The sequence below is a fragment of the Eretmochelys imbricata genome, chromosome 6 (assembly GCF_965152235.1).
Source record: "Eretmochelys imbricata isolate rEreImb1 chromosome 6, rEreImb1.hap1, whole genome shotgun sequence".
Taxonomy (NCBI): Eukaryota; Metazoa; Chordata; order Testudines; family Cheloniidae; genus Eretmochelys; species Eretmochelys imbricata.
This window is the reverse complement of record NC_135577.1, coordinates 51,330,848-51,354,731: the sequence shown is the minus strand read 5'-3', so window position 1 is coordinate 51,354,731 and position 23,884 is coordinate 51,330,848. Positions and strand designations below refer to the sequence as shown.

At 43.4% G+C, this 23,884-nt stretch overlaps 1 protein-coding gene and 1 long non-coding RNA gene across 2 annotated transcripts in view; one reads left to right on the top strand and one right to left on the bottom strand.

Annotated features, from left to right (window-relative positions):
• Positions 1 to 23,884, top strand: part of ABTB2 (ankyrin repeat and BTB domain containing 2) — a 197,497-nt gene that overhangs the window by 151,286 nt on the left and 22,327 nt on the right. The window contains exons 4-5 of the mRNA XM_077818524.1: positions 17,756 to 17,908; positions 22,506 to 22,671. Of these exons, the coding sequence (XP_077674650.1) occupies positions 17,756 to 17,908; positions 22,506 to 22,671 (319 nt within the window). The remainder of the gene's footprint in view (positions 1 to 17,755; positions 17,909 to 22,505; positions 22,672 to 23,884) is intronic.
• Positions 19,233 to 23,884, bottom strand: part of LOC144265685 (uncharacterized) — a 35,961-nt gene continuing 31,309 nt past the window's right edge. The window contains exons 2-4 of the long non-coding RNA XR_013346334.1: positions 21,427 to 21,588; positions 20,315 to 20,392; positions 19,233 to 19,300 (exon numbers count right to left, since the gene is read on the bottom strand). This is a non-coding gene — a long non-coding RNA (uncharacterized LOC144265685). The remainder of the gene's footprint in view (positions 19,301 to 20,314; positions 20,393 to 21,426; positions 21,589 to 23,884) is intronic.

The window sequence follows — 23,884 nt, the reverse complement described above, 5'->3', positions numbered from 1 at the left end:
CAGTCCCCTGTGCTGTTCACTACACATACTCTCCCTCCCAGAGCTGGGAAGAGAAGCCAGGGATCCTAATCCTCGCTCACCTTCTGTCATCCCTAAAATGTCTTTGCAGTAAAATAAACCCCCAACAATTTAAAAAAGTTTCCTTGGGTTTCCTCCCCTCCCTTTATGATGTGTACTGGTTAGGTTGATCTTTGTATTGTAGAGTAATAAACAATGAACAATAAAGGGAACCTGGTATTGGAGACTTCTGGTTGTACCAGCCCTGGGAATACATACCAAATGTGCCCTTTAGTCACCCAGGCACTCACTCATTGTCACACACTTTCATTTTCATCTGACCAGCTGGAAACTTAATGCACAAATAGCAAAGAGTTTAAGATTGAAAATCTTCTTGAAATTGTAAAGTTACAAGAACTGCAAATGGGTAGCATGCAGACACTAGCTATTTCTTACTTGCTAAGAAGCAGAGCTGAAGAGTGTTTCTTCAGTTTTAAAACACTGTAATACAGGTAGGGAACCTGATCCAAAGCCCATTGCAATCAGTGGGAGTCTATCCATTGATTTCAATGGGCATTGGATCAGGTTTAGGGGAGGTTAATTGAAAAAATGCTCATCTAGGTTAGAAAACAATATTGTACAAGAGAATGTTCTGTGAATTTCTTTATTTTGCAAATACAAGGATTACTGCCAACATTGTCTAATAAGAGAGAAATCATAAGACAAACTGCTACCTAATGGTAAACAGAAAATACTGATCTGACCTGTGTCAAACTTTTGGGGGCTACCAAACATGAGCTAACAAGTGTTGCAAGTTTGAAGCGCCAAATGCTGTAATTCCTCACGCCCACTGAAATTCATGGGAATTGGCAGTCTGAAAATCACACAAAGGCGGCTGCTGCATCTTGAGTCATGGTGAACCTGCCTGCAGCCAAGGCCAAAAATCTCATTACTGGTGACATCAGAATCAGAGGAGCTGGCAATACTGTGTTTCTAAGTGACTAGTGCTCTGGTGCACAGGTGAATGCTCACAGCACACTCAGCATAGCCTGTGGTTTGTCTGCAGGAGTCCTTTTTAACAGGCTGTGTTCAAAGTGCTTCATTCTGAATCCCCATCAGGCTATGCAAACTGATTGGTCCACCTCATCACCAGCTGTAACACATACAAAGAACCAAGCAAGGATGGGACCTAAGGCTTCTGGAAGGAGGAGACCATGTGATCATCCATTCCAGCGACCCCACCCCTATAGGAATGGGGTAGCTGTTGTGAGATTCCCCCTTCCTTTTGGATCTAACCTTTTGGATCTGCAGAAGGAGGCTGGAATGGGAATTTCCCCCACATTGTTCCCCCTTCCCCCACATTAAGTGGGTATGTTTGCCAGAGAAAGAGACCGAGCCAGCCAATGAGTTGCGGAACCTGGCAGGCTTCCCCTCTTTAAGGGGTCCCCAAATGATTAGGGTCTGAAGCAGCTGCTTCTTTTTCTTGTACCCTCGGCTGACTTCGGAGACACACAACTCAATGCTCTCAGAAAGAACTGGCTGTGAAGAGCAGTGTGTGAATCTAGCCTGAACTTGTCTGATGGCACCAAGTCAGCGTGATCTTCTGGTAGATAGAAGTTGTGTCAGACTCCAGATTCCTGTGCACACAGGCAGAGGCTGCCAGTGCTAAAAAGATGTTGGGTGCAGCAGTTAGCCATTGGCAAAGGCTGTCCCTTCTGCTGAGCAATCGGCGGAGTAAACTTTGGAGACAGCCCCCTTACCTTCCTTCCCAGTCAGAGTGAGGAGGCCTAGGAGAAAGTGAACATTACATAAACCAGAAGAGTGTAGAAGAAGCAGGGAAACTACAGTTGAGAAGTGGAAAAGAAAAATAGCATTTCTGATGGGTCAGCTAGCAGGGGTGGAATTCACAGTCGGCAGGCAAGGACCAGTCTCAGAAGAAATGAACTAAATTATTTCCCAGACAGGTCACTCAGGAACACTGGCACATCAGCTTATGATTCCTTTACTAGTACGTCTGGGGCTAGCGTCTCATATGCTTCCTCTGCCCAGGTCCTGTTTCCGCACATTGGAGACTCTACACTCAACCCCCATGTGCACTCTGCAATAACGTCTATGCCCTGCAAATGGGATTTTATATTTTCTAATAATATTTTGACTGTGGAGATTTTTGTGGCTGCACCAAACTTCCCTCCAGGGTTAAACATCATTCCTGCGCAACTGAGTGTACAGACCAGTTAGTAAGATTTGATCATGTGACAAGTACAATATAACTTTCTATTGTATTCTTCTACTGAGTCCATCACTATGGTATCTCACAAAGGAGAAAAGGAGCAACATGAAGAGTACTCTATTCTTCTCTCTCTCTCTCTCTGACGTGGTCTGAGTACATTTTCTTCTTTATCTTTTGTTCCCCACATTTTGTTCATTATCATGGACAGGCCAAAACGGCAGGTGGGATTTACATTAAGATATGAAGGCAGTTAAATTTGTGGTCAGGCTTAACTCCTCTTGAAAGGACTTTCAGAGCTGTGGGCCTTCTGCTGAGAAAGCTCAATCCCTGGTTCTTACAAATCTTTCATCATGGATAGTTCCAGACTACCTGACGAGTATAGCTGTTGTGGTTGGTCCTGGTCCTGGATGGAGAGACACCCAACACATTTAGAAATTCAGTGTAATCAAGTAATTCTAGGGACTGATCCTGCAACCTGTGTTTATCTGACTAGTACCAGTAGTGGACTCAGTAAGGACCATTCATAAGGGTTACCAGATCAGGCACTTATTTTGTATAGCATCTTTCATTCACCCTATAAAACACTCTCCTCAGCAATTTGTCGAGAAAATGCTGGTTTATGTGGCTCACCCAGATTTCTCAGCTAAATCCCTATTGAAGTTCTCTTGATTTTGCACACAAATTGTGTCAAATCTGTTGAAATGCCTATGTGATTCACAAGGACGTAATTTGAAGCTTGCTATAACTCAGCTCAGAGGTTATGTGGGTTAGCAATGCGAAGTGATCAGAGCAATTAGTTGGATTTGGGCCTGCTTCAGCTATTGTTGCTGTACCGCTGTATCAATGCCTTGTTTACAATCTCAGGCTACTTTAGGACTCACCAGCAGAAGTTGGATCTCATACCACTATTTTCCAACTGTGTTTAGCTACAACATTGCAGCACTTCCTGCCACAGTCATTCCTGGGCACCACCAAGTCAGGCTACCACAGCTGGATGTGATGTATAGGATTAGAAGGAGGGTGAATTTATTTTATGCTGATTTAGTTTTCTCACTTTTCTGAGTGTCAGAACCAACACTGGAAAGAGGGATTCCTCTTGTCTCCATCTCCCACATACATTGGATTGCTTACTCTTTCTTTGTCTCTGGAACACAAACACCTGGATGTTGACTAGAGCAGCTTATTCAAACAGATGGTGCAGAGACATATAGAGGAGACAGAGTTTTTTAATGATAAAACAGAATTGTTAAATTAAAAAACTAAAGAAAAATAAATCACCCGTATTATGTTTAGCAGCAGGATTGGTACATGTTTCACTTCATGTGTCGTTCATAATGGATTTCTCACTGTTGCCTCATTGGTCTTAAATGTGCTTTCTGACAACTGAGGTTGAACAGACATAATGGGAAAAAATATCCTTGTCATTTGGAAACAAGGGAAACAAAAATCTTCATCTCACCACATGCCAGATCTCGGCCCATCTGTTAGCCAGAGGCTGGAAGGCCTCATATGTTGCTGGAGCTGCCATGCTGCTGCACTCTTAGAACACTTGAGAATGAAGAGCATTGGTCAGGTAGGACCTTCTGGAGGTGAAGAAAGCAGAGGACGACGTAAGGACCATTCATCTGTTTTAGTTGTGTATAAGAAATTCCCCATGGGAAGCATGAGAATGGTGGTTCACTTGGCCTATACAAATAAAGCAAATTAATAGAGCCCTCAAATCCACGGGTATCCGCTTTCTATCTGTGGACTGTTTCTGCGGGTACCAGCGTGGATGCGGATACAGATTTTGTATCCGTGTAGGGCTCTGATAGTAAGAGCGGATGGGCAGCTGTGAGGAACTGCAGTGTGGATCCTCCACCTGCCCTGGGTGGAGGGCCTGGTGGCAGGGCCCACGCCCAGGGCAGGTGGAGGGTCTGCTGCGGCTCCCCACAGCTGCCCGCCCAGATCTTACTGTGGCCAGGCTGCAGCTCTGAGCAGCCTCCCTCTGCCACCGGAGCCGGGTTTGGGAGAGCCGTGCTGGCAGCCTGGGTCCCTCCACCTGCCCTGGGCGGTGGGCTGGGACACTGGCTGGGGGGCTGCTCAAGCCTCCTGCTCAGGGCTGGTGGAGGGGTTGCCGTAGCTCCTCACAAATGCCAGCATGGCTCTCCCCGACTTGGCTCCGGAGGGGGCGTGCCTCAGAGCCTCAGTCTGGCCCCCAGTGTAGAGCCCTGCAAATCCGCGGGTATGCACGGATAATTTTTGCGGATCACAGATCGGATGTGGTTACACATTTGTGTATCTGCGCAAGGCTGTACAAATTAAATATACATTTAAAAAAATCGGGTACAGAAGCTTATGGATATAGAGAAGTGGCTGGGAAGTTTTACACTCCTATGAGCAGCTTGTACAACAAGTGCTATGCACACTCAATTTGCTCTTCAGTCATTTGCAAACTCAACATGATATCTGCATACCTATAACACAGAGTACCAGAAGTACAAAACCATGGCTGTGTCACTAGCTGGTATGCAGTAGGAGCACATGCAATTATTGCTTATGCGTCTGTGTGCGCAAATACCTCATTTGCGCTAGCAGTCATGGTTTATAACTGTGCATACAATTGCATGTTCATGTTTGAAGATCAGGGCCTATATGTCACTTATTTGTTTGCAAAATTCAGTTCATAAAGAGTCCTCATATTGTTAGTGCTAGCTAGTGAGATTGGCTTGTAGTCTTCAATGCCCTAGAAATACATGTGTGTGGATGAGTAGGAGTGAGGAGAGGGAGCTGTCTACAGTTTCTCCAGCAGGTTGATTTTTTTTTAGTAATACACTGGCTTTGCCTTCTGGGTGCTGGGCCACAGAGAGGTTAAGGGACCTGCTACCATTAGCAGCTAAAGGAGTTTTCCTTAATCTCAAGTGGTAAAGGGTTGTGTTTAAGAAACTGGAAGAGAACCATAATCCCCAAGTGTATGATTTATCTAATAATTGTGACTATTGTCTGAATCACATAGATTTCATTACATCAGGAGCTTGGCAACCTCATGCCATGAACCTGAGGAGTATGACTGTTTAATGCTATTTATCCAAAAGGAAAAAGCATCGTAATTAATAATTCATTTGAGATGGTGGCAGGTTCATATTATCTAATAGGTCCCCAAAACTGCACAGCATAGCTTTGAAGGTCTCCTGCCTAAATTCTTCAAGATAAGGCCAAACTGTTATCTGCTGAAAAGCTCCCACGAGAATGTGTGGTAAAACATCAAAAGTATAAAACCAGCATTTGACATTTACCGGGGACGTTCTTATGGCATATTAGCCAAAAGACTCTGTCCAATGACAGTGTGTAACATACAATTAATTATTATACACTTAAAGGTGGCTGAGACATAAAGTAATGACCTGAAATCTGTGGTTATGACGCCGGGTGCTGCTTTCTGATTGTCTGAGACTTAAAGTATACATAGTGCGAATTTAGTATGTTTGGAATTGTAGAGCTGAATCCCTCTAGGTATGTCTGTCAAAACTGTCACTAACTTTCTATCTGTGACTGGCCTTCATAGAGATACATGAGGTATGTTGCACAATGAAACAAGCATAATGGGTTTGAAATTGTGAGACTTCCTCTCTGCCTTAAATGTAGTGAAGAGAAGGGGTTTATTAATCCACCACTACACTTTCAAGCCTGGCTCTGAATGATCAGTAGCTAAGTATAGCAAGATGGCACCCAGCTTTTGTCCTCTTTATATTCAGAGCCCTTCTTACTACTAATGATAGTAATCATATCTCTTAATCTCAGTCTCTACCATTTATTTAATTATCTCTATGCATTAGGCAAATACTAGTTAATTAAGTTCCCTGACAAAAGGGGGCGTGTATATATAGGGATCGTTTCGCTCCCCACTGACATGCAAACACCTCTGGATGCAGCTGAGCAGCTAGCTGTTCAAGAGTGTGCAGCAACTCTGCACAACAGTTGAGGACAGGAACTGAAGAATAATATGGAATCTATTTGAAACTGGTACTTGGTTAGGAGACCAACATTAACATTCGTGCTTTTTGCAAAAAGTGCCATAGTGTATCATGAGCACAAATGATCAGACTCTTCCTCATCTTTCATTTAAAAAGATGCCATATGTAACACTAGTAACCTCATGCGGGGCATTGATTCATCACTTTGAAAGAAGAGCATCCCCTACTGATTCGCAACCAACACTTCCTGCAGCAGCTTGGTGGTCTCTGTCCAAGTAATGGCCCACTTGGATTCTGCTTGCTTGGTGAGACCACAGCACAGTACAGCCAGAGCCTGAGTAAAGTAGTAGCAGGCCTGGGTGGAGTGAGTACATGATTTAGTCCACATATTCTATCGCAGTACCTCAGCACTGAGCAGCACACGCTGTTCACTTCATCTGCGTGTATTAAATGGTGGCTCACACCTTCAGGCCAAGTCAGTTTCTGGAACTCTTCCTCTCAGACTCCAGCTAATTATCGACAGCTGAAAAATTAACTTTTCATAAGGAAAATGCTGGCATCGACATCAAATGGGAATTGTGTTACTCAAAGGCCACACTTGCAGCAACAGCATGTTGCACACAAATGCAACATCAATCAAATGCTTAAAAAAAAATAGTGGTTTCATCTCCGGCACAAGCATTGCTGGTATCAGCCTTTCCTCTTTCCTTAAATTAAAGAGTCTCCTGTTAGTCTCAGACAGTCTAGTGCTCCATACAATGTTGTTTTGTGTTGGAAAATTCTCTTTTGAAATATTAATTATGTTCTGTCTGGTGCTGTAAGCTAACTGGAAATGATTTCCTATTTATTGCCAGAGCCATTTGTCTAATTTGGGACTGTCTTTGTTTATGTTTTACAGTTAAAACTAATTAAATGGTTTTATATATTTCCGTATTGGAAAAAAAAATTGCATCTTACTGGTGCTTTGTTCACACTGTTGTAATTTAGGGGCTGTCAGCAGTTTCCATTAAGAAGGGCAATCGCCCATCTTCATGGTTTTGCAACTGGGCCCTGAAAATCTGTTCTGGAATTGAATTGGCAAACAGAAGCAACATGTGTTTTAAAATACACAATTGGCAAAATTCTGAGTCACAGCTAAAAGGCTTGTTGTCTTTGTTGATCCCTTTGGTGCTCATGGGAATTATAGTGGACCATATCACGGCACTGGGCAAAAATCAGGAAGAGCAAGTTACAGTACCCGATGCTGAAAAACCACACCATCCCCCAATAAATGCTGCCCTGACCATCTCAGAATCCTCTTGCAGGCAGTGTGGTCTTCACATAGTCCTCTACTGCAGCTCCTGAAGTGAACTATAGGAGTCAGCTCTTGGTTTTCGTGGTCACAGGATCTATGCTAGTGCCGAAGCAACAGACCACCCCATTTTAGGCCTTCCACCCTCCTGCATATGTGGCAACCACGTAGTATGCTGGTGCAGCACCATCCCTCTAAGGCATCTCTTTGCATGCATGCTAGGATCAACAATGTATACATAGTTTTCTTTCTATGCATTTTTTTGTACCTGTAGCACATGGCAGTTATTTCTTAAGGGAACTCCGTTAGGGTATGTCTACCCTGTAGTGGGACTGAGCCATCCAGCCCTGGTAAACATGTGGGCTCGCATGCCTAGAGGGTTGGGTGGACTTGAGAGCCCAAGCTGAAGCCTGAGCCATAACATCGCCACTGCTATGTTTAGGGTGCTAACACAAGCCCCACTACAGCAAGTCTGTCTACTTGGGCGATGAGGCTTGCTCCCAGCTGCTGTACAGACGAACCCTTTGGCATGGGACCACGAGGGTTTGGGTTGGTCTGAACAAGAACAAAAAGTTGGAAGCTTTTTGGACGTTGTATCCAAACTTCCTCAGACCCTTTAGGCTGAAGAACCAGCCTGGAAATCTCACAAAAATGGATTTTCTCATGAGACTTCCAAGGCTTCTCATTTCCAGTTGGTACATGAAATGGGGGGAAATGGAGGTGGGTGGGAGAAGACAAAGGAAGCCGTTACAGATTCTTGGTTTGGATTGGCTTGAGGGACAGGTGAAGGTTCAGGTGAGCTTGCCCATCCTCAGTTAATTGTGGGTTTTGAAAAGAGAATAAACCTACAAGAGGGGGGGATGCAGGCTAGACTTTTGGTTAAGGCACAGGGCTGAGTGCCAGAAGTTGTAGTCCGTCCCCACTGTCAGTGACCTCCTGGGCAAGTCACTTAAGACTCAAGACTTTTAGAGCTGTAATAACAAAATGCCAAAGTAGCAGTGTCTGGAAGGCATGGAGATTATGCCTCTTCCTGAACTCTGCTCAGGCATATAAAGCCTGGGAGGAGGGGGGAAACAGAGGGAGGAGGTCCCCTTGCTTCACATGTTCAGCAGGTGCAGCCATTGCTTCCCTCAGTGCAACCATCCCAGAGGGTAGGGCCTAGGGTCCACCCAGGAAAAGGAAACTAACCCTTGCACTCACCAGTACTGGAAACATGGCTATAGACTGATATTGCTATAGGAGTTGGTACAGTTGGTCAGGTCATGATGCACAGAAATGGTTTATAAGGAGATCCTGACCTGGTGAGAGACATTAATCAGTCCTGTGAAGAACCTTCATTTTAATAACAATCTGATGATGCACTTTCCCAATCTGAGGCAGGATTAGGGACTGCATCTTGCAGTCCTTTAGGAGGCCAGCAGGATTGGGCTATAGGTGTTCATTGGATAGCACAGACTGTCAGGGCAGTAGATGGCTGGCAAAGCTTTTCCTCTGTGTGTACAAGTGGAACTTTAACAAACTCAAGATGCACAGTTCAGCCACACGAGTTGCATTTGCCTCTCGCTAAGGTGAATTAAATTTGTAAATGCACGCTAATTTTAGGTTAAAGCTGGAGATGTGGTCCAACACTGCTATCCAAAGTCAAACTCACACAAAAGAATTCACCCTTTCCTTTGTTTCCAGATTATCATCTGTACAGGATCAGCATTACAATTTTCAGAGAAGCCTCAACTTGCCATTGGGGGCGGTAAGTGGGAGCAAGAGGAAGAAGTGAATTGCGTACAATCCCCCTCTGCTTCCACTGTCAGGGGACTGAGCTCTGGACTCATGGTAGTTCACCAGTTCCAGTGCTAGTGGGGAGATCAAAGGGGCCCATCAGACAGCACAGGAAGGGTGGGTGGAAGTAGGCCATGCCAGTAACCTGCAGGCTTTATGCTTAAGGCCACTGCTTATGTTTACCAGAAACTGAACACAGTTTTAGGTGCAGTTTGCTTTTTAATGTTCTCTGTTTAGAGAGCTAGAGCTCTCTCTGTGGAGGCATACAGATGTTGTAGACTTGGTTTTCTAACTAGAAGCATTGCACATTCCAGAGCAGAAACAATGCTTTCAGCCTGGAAAGAGGGAGCTTTTCCTGTTCTGAGTTAAGGTGCAGTTTATAAAAATGTGATTATAGTAAATTGCAAGTGGGCTGCACACTCAAGGATTTTTTACCCATAGTCAGTTCCTCATAAACCCAGCAACTTTGTCATGTTTTCTTGTCAACTTTGGTTTAGTTTTAATATTGGTTTAAGTAAGATCAGAACCGAACTTTTAGGTTGAAGATATTCTAGGACGAGCTTGTTTGTGTTGCATATTCAAGGGGAAAACTGCAAGGACACCTACATTACAGAAAAAAAAATCCTGCTAGGGGTCATTCTGACAACTGATAAAAAGATATTCTTTACACAATTCATGGCTAACCTATGGAACTCACTGCTCCTGATCTCAGCATTAAGATATTTTAAAAAAAAGTTTAGACATTGATATGCATAATAAGAACACCCACTGAATATTAAACCCTCCTTATGCTTTAATATATGAGCCAACCAGTAACTCATGGGGTTTAGGAAGAAGCTTCCCCTGGTGGTCAGTCTATTCCACAATTGTCCATTAAGCAACTCCTTGTCCCTTCCTTAGAAACATCAGGTGCTGGCCAATGTCAAAGACATGACACTGGTCAAGACAGACCTTTGGTCTGATCCAGTATAGCAGTTCCTATCTTCCTGTCCGAGCACACTTGCTAGGTCTCCTGGAGAGAAAAATATCTGGACTCTGAAAGAAATAGGAGTCCTTTATATGGAAGCTCTTTGGAGCCAGGAACATGTCTTAGCCTGCATTTTCTAAATCACTTGCATATTATTGTTCTGTGTTCATACATAAATATATATTAAAAGAATATTAATATTAAAAGAAGTTTTTTTCTGCTGATTAAAGCAAGGGGCTGGGAGTTGAGTCTGGGGTTCTAATCTGCCACTGATTTGTTGGGTGACTGTAGCAGGGCTTACCTGGTCTAGTTTTGGTTGCTGCCTCAGGTTCCCTTCTTCCCTAGTTAATAAAACTCACAATCTGAGTGTTTTCTCAATAACCCTCCCTTTTCTGGGAGTCTGGTTTATTCATGTAAAGTTCAGAACAACATATCTTCCACCCAGCCTTCCTAGCTGTGTCACATCCTTGGTGCAGGGTTCTTAGCCCTGTCCATGTTGAGGCTTTCCTCTTAGCAAGCTCTTGCTCCCTGCAGGTTTCTGTCCCAGGCCTTCTGCCAAAGCACCTTAGAGAGTTACTCAGCCTGGGCCTCTTCTCTGGTCTTTTCCTGGCTATTCCCCTGCTCTTGAATAGAGTACTCATGCCCAGGTCTTCTCTAACTGGAGTTTCTCCTCTGACTCACCCACAGACTGCCATCCCAGCAGGCCTGGGTCTTAGTCACATGCTCCCCATTACATGACCCCACTCATTTTCTCCTCCTGGGGGAGAGGGGCTACGGCTGGCAAAGGTGAGGTTGACCCACAGCTCCCTTGAAGGGCCAACTCATTCTTTGACAATGACCTTGACCCACATCACCACATCATGAAATGGGCCCTAGCCATGCAGTTTGGGTCAAAATGTGGGTGTCGTTTGGGTCAGGTATTACTGTTTGGCTCCAACTTCTACAGGAGTTCCGTGTAAGCCCCTACCCCTCTCTCTGTCTGTGAATAGGCATGTTTTTGTCTCCTTCCTTGGGAGATGATAGCTAGGAAGTCAGCTGTTCTCCCTTGTCTTTTCTTTCTCTGTCTCTGTTTGGTGCCAATGGAAACAGAGTACAGTACCAAGCCCAAAACCATACATCTGAAGATTTGTGATTTCTGTCCATGTGCAGTTTGCATATAGTTCCCATAAATCGCATGGAGAGGAGTTAATGTGGCTCACACTTGATGGAGTGTGAATTATGGTGTTTACATGTGTTTTGAGATGCTCAGGTTTGCATGTATTTAAAGCAGCTACCTAGGATTAGGTAGTAGTAGTTACAAATGGAAAAGATCTATTAAATCATCCAGTCCCATCACTGCCCTGGCAGTATAAAGTGCTCCAGCACAGGACATATCAGATCAATAATGGGCTATTCCAGTTATGTCCCAGGACCAGCCTTGCCTGACCTGCCAGCAGGAAGACAACCTCCTCTTTCTCTCCAAACACCAGGCTCTCCTCTCTTCCGCGGCTATGCCACTGCTGGCCCCCGTTCTTCGCTCCCTTATGCATCTCATGCTATCACAGCAGGAGACCAGAGCCCAGCACAGGGAGAGAAGAAAGGAGGCAGCAGGCAGAATGTCTCCTTTCCACCCCCACTCTTCAATGCCCTAGTCATCTGGGTGTGGGAGAGGGCAGAGAGGAGCCTCATGGGACATGGACAGAGGAGACTTCAGGGAGGAGGTAGAGAGACTCTGGGAACAAGAAGAGTAGAAGCCCCTGGGGCAATGCTCAGTAAATTCAATTGACATTGGCCTCCCATCTAGGACCCTAAGTAAGTACTTGGATGGCTAGCCCATGCTACTGCAGCTACAGTGCTAACAAGCGTACATTGATCCAAGATGGAAATTACACCCCAGTGTAGACATCCTCCAAGCATTTTATACCAGTGTTCAAATGGAAGGATATTGGGGTAAGTTCCTGCCCTCATGGAGATCTCCCCTTCTTTGCATACGACTAACCCATGTCTTTCATAGATTCCAAGGCTAGAAGGGACCATTGTAATAATCTAGCCTGACTTCCTGTATAACACAGGCTACAGAACTTCCCCCAAATAATTTCTAGAGCAGAGTTTTTAGGAAAAACCCCAGCCTTGGTATAAAAATTGTCAATGATGGAGAATCCACCATGACCCTGGGTGGGTTGTTCCAATGATTAATTACCCTCACAGTTTAAAAATTCACATCTTATTTCCAGTCTGAATTTGTCTAGCTTTAAATTCCAGCCATTGGATTATGTTCTACTTTTCTTTGATAAATTGAAGAGGCCATTATTAAATATTTGCTCCCAATGTAGGTACTTATAGACTGTAATAAAGTCACCCCTTAACCTTCTCTTTAAGTTAAATAGATAGAGCTCATTGAGTCTGTTACTATAAGGCATGTTTTCTTAACCCTTTAATCATTCTCGTGACTCTTCTCTGAACCTTCTCCAGTTTACCATCTTCCTTCTTGAATTGTGGACACCAGATCTGGATACGGTACTCCAGCAGCAGTTGCACTAGTGCTAAATACAGAAGTAATATAACCTCTCTACTCCTACTCAAGATTCCCCTGTTTATGCTTCTAAGGATTGCATTAGCCCTTTTGGCTACAGCGTTGCACTGGAACAGCTGATTATCCACCACTTCCAAATCTTTTTCAGTCACTGCTTCCCAGGATGGAAGTGCCCATTCTGTCAGTATGGCCTGCATTCTTTGTCCCTATATGTATACATTTACATTTAGCCATATTAAAACATGTGCTTGCACCCAGCTTACCAAGCAATTCAGGTTGCTCTGGCTCAGTGACCTGGCCTCTTCATTATTTACCACTCCCCCAAATTTATGTGTCATCGGCAAACTTTATCCATGGTGATTTTGTTTTCTTCCACGTCATTAATAAAAATGTTAAATAGCGTCGGCCCAGTGAGCCCCTATTAGAGACACACCCATTCGATGATGATTCCCTCTTTACCATTACATTTTTAAACCTATCAGTTAGCCAGCTTTTAAACCAGTTAATATGTGCCATGTTAATTTTATATTATTCTAGTTTTTTAATCAAAATGTCATGTGGTTACCATGTCAGATGGCTTAGAGAAGTCTATTTATATCAGCACTATTCCCTTAATCAATCAAACTTCCAATCTCATCAGTAAAAACAGTTTAATAGAGGGGGCATGTCCCTAGGGGGGCTGCTGCTTCTGGGAGGAGAGTTTCAAAGTCAGCAACATTTTGGGAGCTCCAGTTCAGCCTGGTGAGCCTGTCAGGTGGTGAGCCTATCCCATTGCACTTAGCAGCAGAGAGGTTGTGTGGGTAAAAATACTTCTGAAGAGCTATTTTACCCTTTGTAATAGACAAGTTGGCACTAAATACCAAGTAGTTTCTAAACATGTCCCCATGGGAGGATATCTCCTTCCCCCTTCCATGATCTTCACTTGCTAATTGAATAGTGGGCCATACTAATCAAATGAGCACAGTCTATTTTTCAGGAACAGTTATAACCGTTTTTGCTAGTGAACTTAATGTAACTTCCTTTGACAAGTCCTGTTACTGCCTCCCTCCTTGACTATGGGTCTGAGAAAGCATTTTTGTTTAAATGAGGGAGGGGGGAGTAGTAGATTCACCCCTCTGCAAGAACGTATCCCCGTCTCCACCCCTGGAAACATGGAGTTTATCCCAAGCTGAAAGGCAAGAGAAATGCAGGAGTTTCTTGTTAAAACATCATCAACATATCACTGTCAGATATTAATCTCACACTTTGCAAGATATACATGTGAGACATGCCCATTCTGTGCATCGCTATCATGCACTTCCCTAACTCTCATGCTAGGTTACTTGGTTTTTTTAAGGCGCCCCCCCCCTCCCTTTTTTGGGAGAAACTGAATGAAGCAACGGTAGCTTTCTTCTGCTTTGAAAACAGAGTATGTTCTTGGGCTGTATTGAGCCCTTGTAATCCAGGCACTGGGAGTCAGAACCTTTTCCAGAGCTGGATTACTCTGTTTTATGGGCTGCCAAATGTCTCTAAATGTCAAAAACTCCTAAGGAAAATGTGTCGTGCAGAGCATGGCACATACATAAGTTTATTGCTCAACTTGAGGCATCTCCCATTAATTTTCTGCAATTTTTTTTTTCCATATTTTCCAAACTGTGGAATAATCAACATTTGCCTGAAGGCAAAGGGCATCCAGGGTAAAAGGCCAGGTAGTGCGATAGTACCATTTATTTTGTGAGGGGGTGGAGAGTGTTGGCATTTCATCCCACTGAACTGGTCTGTCTCTCGGAGAGTTTGGATCATATAACAGCAGCAAGGATCTTTGCTGACAGATTTTTGGGGAGAAAAGTAACACAAAGCTGCTCCTGTGAGCATGCCTAGGAGGGTCATATGAGCTGTGAAGAAAGGAAATAATTGTGTAAAAGGGGGCATAAAAGGAAATCCATTCCCAGGGCAGAAGTCCCATGGACGTGTAAAGCTTTCACGGATAAACAGGAGCTGAAATCTTTGGTCACTCACCTGAAGAGATAGCGTTTCCCTCTGACTTGCATAGTAATATGGAGTGTTGGGGTTTGGGGCAAGGGGGAAGAGAACACTGTAGCTGGGCATAAAGTTATTGCAATGAAATAAGCAACGCTTCTGAGGGCACAAGGCTGGCAGGAAGGTCATTTCAACAGAGACTGCAATGGTTTGGGCAGTTTGTTCCTACATTTAGGTGCTTGTCTGAGTTTCAAAGGTGCTGAGCTGCTGACTTCCAGGGGAGCTACAGATACTCTGAACCTTTGTAAATTAGGCTGCTATTGTTTCCTAGCTATGCAGACAGCTCCCTTTTAACCCTATTCCCATTGGACTTCTGTGCTGTAGTGATATTCTTCTTGAGCACAGACTGGCTACATGTGATAATTCTGCCTCACAGGCTTGGTTTCTAGGGTCTAATGGACCAAGTAGGTAAGTGAAACACGAGCAAAGCAACTAAAATTAGAAGAGCAGCCAGCAAGTGGAGAACAAACCCTTTACTAGATGGGCTTTTTTACAATCTGAAGTCCTTCCCTCTTGGTCACCAGGTGACCTACTGCCTGCTCAGGAGTGAGATTTAAAGCCTTTGAAAATTCTGCTCAGATCAGGAAACTTTTTTTATCCCACAAGCCCTTCACATTCCAGGTCTGCTGGTGACTTTGTGACTGACTCTGGTATCACATCACCAGAGGAGGGAATCCCACACATTCCGGAATGGGACAGAAGCCTAGTGAGTTGTGGAAATGTAGCTGGATATCAGGACAGCCTTCCTACTGGTGGGATCCTATTGAGCTGTGAGATAATCTTCTGAAGGGAAGCACTAGAAGCCTCATAACTTGGCTCATTTAAAATGACTGCAGGTTGGATAAAGTGCTTGGGAATGTACTGTCAGGAACATCTGTGCATTAGTCAGGGGGCATTGACTAGGTGATGGAATGGGTCTGTGAGTTTGTGGGCATTTCTCTTCTGCTGAGAACAGCAGAAGAATGAGCACGAGGGGAAACTGTGCACTTTGTATGCAACAAAATCATGGTGCCTGGTTAGCATGCACCTTGCTAGTAGCAAAATGGAAGCAGATGGTACATGTTTTGATGTGCAGATATTCCAACTTGAAGACATGGCTGTTCAAAGCCTTACACAGGGAGTTCTGCTTGAAAATCCCATTATTTGTAATAATTTCTAACAGGATTTGTGCTTTCAATTCTTTCCCCCCCCATCTCCCTATGCATCACTTTGAAAATGCCTTTCACAGTCTCAGCCACTTTCATTAATACCCAAGTCATTTTATATTCCTCTGTTGTGTGTGTTTGACTGATTTGAACTTTATAAAGAAGCAGCACCCTCTCCCTTAAGCCCTCCAGTTTAAATGTTCAAAAGGGAAACAACTCTTTGCTACTGTGAATCAACTCTGAGGTGGATTTAGTTATAGAGTTTTGAAGTATACGTGGTATTTTTGAGCCTAGCACTCGGGTGGCAGGTGCCTTTGGAAAAAACAAGCAAATCATCATTTGTCAGGCTAGCTGTGTGGGAATACGCTGATACATTCGAGGCTGTAAATCAGGTACCCAGCTACCTGTGCTATATATGCCTGTGTAACTGTAGGGCTGTTTTCTATCTTACTGCACCTTTAAAAGTAAAGGAGGCCTCCTAGCCTGTCTCAGACATTCCCTGAGAGTTATCCCAAGATGACAAACATTATTATCATTATGTATGTTACTGTAATACCTAGGAGCACTTGTCCTGGAACAGGACGCCATTGTACTAGACACTGTACAACCACAAAAGTAGATGATCTTTGCCCCAAAGAGTTTACAAGCTAAGTAATGACAGGTTTCAGAGTAGCAGCCATGTTAGTCTGTATTCGCAAAAAGAAAAGGAGTACTTGTGGCACCTTAGCGACTAACAAATTTATTTGAGCATAAGTTTTCGTGAGCTACAGCTCACTTCATCGGATGCATCACTGAATGCATCCGATGAAGTGAGCTGTAGCTCACGAAAGCCTATGCTCAAATAAATTTGTTAGTCTCTAATCTAAGTAATGTTACAGAGTGAGTCTCTCACACACTGCACTCTCTCATGGAGACGACATATTAGTTCTTTATCTGTTTTCCTTTTCCCCTTCAGTCTAAAATAAGTCCTCCAAACTGAAAGTACATGTTTGACATTTGTCTGTGGAAAAACATACCTGACACATAGCTCTTACAGCTCTGTTGAGACCTAGAGGGCCAAATGTGTAGAAATGGAGACCTGATCTCTGTGTGCAAGGAATGTAGAGTGAGAAGAGCCATTGATATTAACAGCACAAAACATGGGTTAACCGAATGTCAAGGGGGAGCCTTGAGTAAGTTTGGTTAATTGAATAGTCAAGGATATTTTCAATGTCATAACGGATGGTCAGATCATTGTAACAAATCCCATGTGGTAGAGGCAACAGAGTTGTTATATCCGTGTCAGTCTCGGGATATTAGAGAGGCAAGTTGGGTGAGGTTATATTTGTATATGTAAAAGATATTACCTCACCCACCTTGTCTCTCTAGAGACAACAGGTGCATTTATTATATAAATCACTCACACATGAGGAGCTAGGACAACCCCTTCAGCTCCAAAACCACAAGCCTCAACCACTTGAGCTAAAAGAGCCTGCTGATAGCTAGGAGCAGTAGCAGGCCCCTTAACCTTCTGTGGCCCAGATACCAGGAGGCACCATTCTTTATTCACTCAGTCTCACACACTGTCACATAACTCAACATGACTCCGTCTGGGGTAAACTGAAGTTCAGATAATCAGGGCTTAGCTGTCAAAACTCTCATCCCAAATCCAGTTTTTTTTACCTGTTAAACTATCAGTCAGCTGCACTCAGCTAAAGAGGCAGACTTTGCTTTTACAGGGGAAGTTTTATGCAGTGATAAAACAGGGAGCCTTCTGGCCCACTTCCCAACATTCATGTCCAGGAAACTGTGGAGTACATTTTATCTCACCATACAAGATAAGAAACCAGCATTGACTGTAACGGGTCTCTTCACTCTCTGCACAGGCCCTTCATGCTTCTGCCCCCGCTGATGGAGTGGATGCGAGTGGCTATCACCTACGCTGAGCATCGGCGCAGTTTAACTGTGGACAGCGATGATATCAGGCAGACGGCCAGGCTGCTCTTACCAGGACTGGACTGCGAACCACGGCAGCTGAAGTATGTGGGCTTATCTTTATAGTCAGTTATAATAATCATAGCACTTTGCCCTTCTGTATCACCTTCCATTGGAGGATGTTCTCAAAGCACTTTATAAACATCACTGAATTTAGCCTCACAGCACTCCTGTGAGCTAAGGAAGTTTTAGCCTGATTTTATAGATCGGGCACAGAGAGATTGTGACTTGCCCTCTGTCATGCACACAGTCTGCAGCAGAGGCAGGCTAAGAATATCAGTAGACTGATTCCCAGGCCCAAGTGTTAACCACAAGATCATCCTTTGCCTCTTTAAATACCCTGGTGAAGAGCCTAAGTCTAAAATGTTAGACTTAGAGAGCCTTCCTCCACACATAGATTACTCATAATTTTATAGTAAGCTGGGGCCGCTAGTACTCATTTGTGTTTCAATGATTGTCTATGTTCTGCTAAATTTACTGGTGTTAGCACTGATTTTGGTATTGTGAAACTGCTTTGTGGAACCCCAGCTAGAAATGTACACATTAGTGCAAAGTGAATTTTTCCTCCTCAAATTAATCCTGCTGCATTTAATTAATGGTGACCTTGCAGTGGACATATAAACAATAATAAATGATATTTTTAACATTGTAAGGAAAAAAATGTACTGTTACTTGTAGGTCTTTTGTGCGAAGAAGGGAGGTGGATCTAGTGGTTGCAGCAAGGGGTTTTTAGTCAGGATTTCTGGGTTCTAGTCTTAGCTTTTCTCCTGATTCTCTGTGTGGTGTAGGAGCAGTTACTTCACTTTCCTGTGCCTCAATATTTACCACAAAAGGTTGAAATAAACAATGTAAAAGGCTCTGAGGTTCTGAGATGGCACTGTAGAAGGGCAAACTATCAGCATTCTCTCTTGCTCGTTTCAGTAGTTCTCCTTTCAATCTTAGTTTCATAGTTCTTTTTTCAATCTTTCCTCTAGATTGAATGAACTGTTCAAAACTCAGGCTTCCCACTTCAAAGGTATCCTGTGCTGTTTTAATCTCCACAGGTTTTTGTAAATTCAATAGAGAGATATTGTATATGAAACACAAATGGCTCCTTAATTTCTAGGTTACATGTAGAAAAAAGAGGAAAGGGTTTTTCAGGTTCTGTTTCAGAAGTGTATTGATATAAATTAAAGGGAAATTCCTAGACAAAAAGTTTGCTAAGATAGAATTAAGGCTGAGAGTACATACCGATAACTACAAAGCCACCTTTAGAAACCCAGGCAATCCAGATACTCTCATATGAATGAATGGGGTGAGGGGGAGGAAAGAGGACAGGGATTCAGCCACAGCATGTGGAATATACAGGAATTCAGTTCGGTATTCTGATTGTTGAGAGGGGAGTTTCAAAACTGGCTCTTGGAAGGAGTCTGATGAAGGTTTCTATCCATGTTGTTCTGATTACAGGGGAAAAGAAAAAATCTGTAAGAAATACCAAGTGCTTTTTTCCTTCCCACACCCATATATTTTCTCCTGCCGTTCACCAAAATATACCATACCATAAATCTTTCTTTGCAACCAAGGCAGCTTTTGCATCAAATAATGCACATCATGTTTGCAGCAGAGGGCACAAATCACAAGTCAGAATTGAACTTCATAAACGGTTTGTTCTGACCCTTCTTTTCTAAGCTGTTATCCCAAAGGCCCTAAGTATTCCCTATGATGGGGTTTTTGGAGGTGGGAACATTGACTGTGCTGCGTGAAAAAAGTGTTGAAAAGAGGGAGGTGTCCCTATTGTAGTGCCAATGACATGACCCTCTCACTTACAGGAAGCAATTGTGTCTAGTGATTAGAGCAAGTGACAGAGAGTCAGGACTCTTGGGTTCTATTCCCAGCTGTACCTCTGGCTTACTGTGTGATCATAGGCAAATCACAACTGCTCTGTCCCTCCATTGCATCGTCAAAGTATGATGATAGTTCGCACTTCGCAGGAGGATTCTGTCACTTGGGGGGGATTTATGGATGAAAGGCGGTGTAGAAGGGTAAGTGCTGCTGTTATAATGACCTCTGTCCTAAAACTTTATATATCTATCTTCTGATAAAGATTTCTTAGACAAATAGTTCTCCACACCTGTTTGTTTGAGAGACAGTGACTATAAGATTTTCAATCCAATGCTCTCAGTGTATCATTTCAAAAAGTGATCTATAAACATCATCACTCCTCACCCTGACCTTACCTGCTTAAATGGACACCATCAACTTAAAACCACTCAGCTATCTGAGATAGCCTCACCTATTGTTACAAGCATAGCTAAGATCACTGTAACCCAGAGAGATGAGAGCCAAAGGTATTTCTCTATTTTTCTAGATGGCTCACTTGGTGTATTTGACAGCAGTCTGTGTGTAGTCAGTTTCACTATTTCTGTGGCATTGGTTAATGAGTTTCCCCTTGTTTTGCACAGAGCACTTACTTTGAAACTAGGACAATGTGACTGCAGAGCCAAACAAATGAACAGAGTAAGGTCGCAGCTCAAGGGCAGGCACAGCACCTGAAAATACATTTAACGCATTTACTGAAATTCACTAGACTTCAAGTTGACAGAAGCTAATTGTTCTCAGGGGAACATAGGAATCTAGTATCATAATAATAACATTTATCATAGCAGTGTGGTCTGCTTGTCCATCTAATCACTTACCCTACCTCCAGGATTGACTGTTTATCCACCTATGGCCTCTAGCAGTGGTCATTGGTCCTTCGCCTGTTACCTTACCTCTGGCAGTAGCTATTGGCCTGTCTACTGCATTCATCTTTGTCTAGTGCCTGATGATTCAGACAGTTCACTCCTCCATAGACACTTATTCACTGACCTGCCCTAATAACATGACAATCTAATACATGAAAAATCTAATACATGAAAAATCTAATACATGAAAAATCTCTCACAATAACAAAATTCCAAGACTGTAATGTTACCTTCCTACTGAATTTTTCCTAGGAAATACTTAGACATTAGCTCCTTTCTGAAGGATGGTGTTCTGCCCTGGGCATAGTTGACACTTCTCTGGATAGCCCCTGGATACTTGCATAGCCTGTGAAGCACCTGTCCCACTTGCTAGGAGCATGAGATTTGAGGTGGTTTTCAAGTGTAAGTCCCTGCATTGTGGGGTGAAGTTGGGACCTACTGAACCCATCTAGTCATAGCTGCAGTGTGGTTTTCCGTCCACAATGGGGAGAAACACCATTGTAGGTGGCACCTGCTCAGCTGGGCCTGAGCTGAAGGCCTTGTCCCAGGCACTGCAAACCAACACCTGTAAAATGAAAGGGATGGCTGGAAAATGCTGTTGCATGGCTTTGCACAGGCAATACAAGTGCAAGGTATTCCAACCAAGTGGGTGTTGTAACACCTTTTCACCTAGTGTAGGCAAGTTCTTAGTAAGAACTAAACGGGCAAGCGCTTGCAGTGTATTAGCCCAAGAAGCCATTCTGTGTGGCCCTGGGCAACTTCTTGATAGTGTCTAGTCTTAAACCAAAACAATCTTCCTACTTAGCTCCACTGGATAGAGGCTGACATTGGACTCTCACCTAGTGTACCTCATGCTTGTAGATCACCAAAGTCCTCATATGAGTTTTGGCTGTGGTATTGTGCTGGACTCCCACGTACAATTAGGCCAGCCACTAGATGGGTGAAGGACTTTGCTATCTGGACAAGTCTGTTGTGGCATCTGGTCACAATTTGTCATCAGCCTGCAAAGACAAGAGTATGAAAAGTTACCAGATAAGTTTGAGACCCTGAGTAAGTTTCATGCACAGCCTTCTAAAACCATGAATGCATTACTTCTCTGGCAGCCCACGCAAAGTTTCAAAAGAGGTTAAAATATGTTGAGGTTGTCTAATTTTTCAAAGGAAGTTGGCAGCCAAATACTGCAGCAGCTGGGAGTTTGCGCAAGAGCCCGTGTCAGGACAGGCTGCCAGTGGAGAAGGCAGCAAATGAAATCACACAATGTGGGTGACCATGTCAAGGTTCAGCTGAGATAGGAAATGCCTACAACTTGATGTTCCTTCAGTGCACAAGAGAGGCTCCTAGCCTCAGAATTCAGATGTCTCTCAAAAGATAAGTCTGGAGATTTACAATAATCTCCAGACTCCTTTATCTTTGTTTAGAAGCAGATAGCTTGGTAGCTGTCAAGAGGATGAGAATGGAAGGAAAGGAGCCTAATATAAATATAGCCCAGGAGTAAGTTTGCTTTTATTGGGGTGGATCTGAGAATGGTCTGCCACCCAAAAGAAGATATGGACAATCTTCATTATAATGCAGGGATGAAAAAATGTGGGAGTAAGGTGATAAAAGATCATGATAAGCAAAATCTTATTTGGGAATAGTAGCCAGGCTCTTACATAGAGCCATAATGATTATTTAATCATGGAACTATATTTGTACTTTTTATTTCAACAGAGTTCTTCTCCCTCTCTTTCTCTGAATATGATTTCATATACATTTGATGCATTACAATTATATAACAAACATTTCTGCAGGCAAAATAGAAAAACCCAATAATGGAGCATAAAGCCATCTCGAGAAGCAGTACTATAACTAATTGCTTATTTAAAACACAAACCCTCCTGAAATGATTGCTGCACTTTTTGGCCTTTGTCCTCAACAGACCTGAATGCTGTTTTAGCTCCTTCCGAAGACTGGATGCTAAGGCTGCTACTGAAAAATTCCAGCAGGACCTGGGTTTCCGAATGTTAAATTGTGGAAGGACTGATCTAATCAACCAAGCTATAGAGGCACTGGGACCTGATGGGGTTAACACAATGGATGATCAGGTATATGAGAAGACCCTGAGAAAGTTTTCCTGCATGAGCAAATTAAATATTTTTTGTACAGGCAAATCAATGCATGATGACTCAGGTATTTTTCTCAAGTTCTAGCTTGGGTTAGCCTGTGAACTCTTAAAGAGAATTGTTTCTACATCGCTTGGTGAGCAGCTGCATTCTCTGGAATGCTCTATGGCATGTCTCCAGCAGAAATGGAGGATAGATTAGTATTCAGGATATATAATAGGAAAGCTAGATTTTGTTTTGCACCTAAATGTTTGCAAAATTAAGATACCTACATGCTTGCTGCCAGTGGCTAGTTCTCCAGTTGAAATTCAGGCCAGGTCAATGAGGAGTGACCAAAAGGTGTTACTATCTGATGGCTTTTGGGTGACCTGTATGAACTGAGTTAGATGCTGCTCTTAAAGCCCCAGTTGGAACCCTCTACAGAGAGGCCAAGAAGAGCTCAGCAGGCAGATGACTTCTCTATCCTTTCACTTCTGAAGTGGTCTCTTCAGATCTGAGTTGAGGCACATGAGCCAAATAGCCTGGAACTGCCCATACTGACTCTGTCCCAATGATTAACAGTGGACTTCCGTACAGGGCACCTTTCCTTGCACTGAATTTACTTTGAATTAAAAAATTACTTTGAGATGACAGTACAATAGTTGTGGCAATGAGCAGGAGCTGCTTCTATTCGGGGACAGCAAGATACCTATTAGGAGTGGAAAGGTTGACAAACATATTAAGGCCCAGCTTGACAAAGCCCTGGCTGGGATGATTTAGTTGGGGTTGGTTCTGCTTTGAGCAGGCGGTTAGAGTAGATGACCTCCTGAGGTCTCTTCCAACCCTAATCTTCTATGATTGTATAATATCTATAGTGCTGCACATCATTGCAGGCTTGCAGACTGTATTTTAAAATAGACCCACCTTCACAAATGCACATACACCTATTGCTTCTGGAGTGGGGGAGAGGGGGGGAAATTGCCTGTAAGTGTGCAAACAAGCATTGTCCATGCAAGGTGGTTGTGCACAGGTGAGTTATTAGATGCACAATGACCTGATTTACATAGGCTTTGTGGGCATAGGGGCAACAGCACACATTTGTGGGGCAGCCTGGAGGAAGACTAGCGCCACTTTTAAAACAATACAGCTGGCTCCAGTCTGTTTTGTTTCATGAAAATCTGCCACTTGGGGGGTTTTTTCCCTCACATTTTTGTGG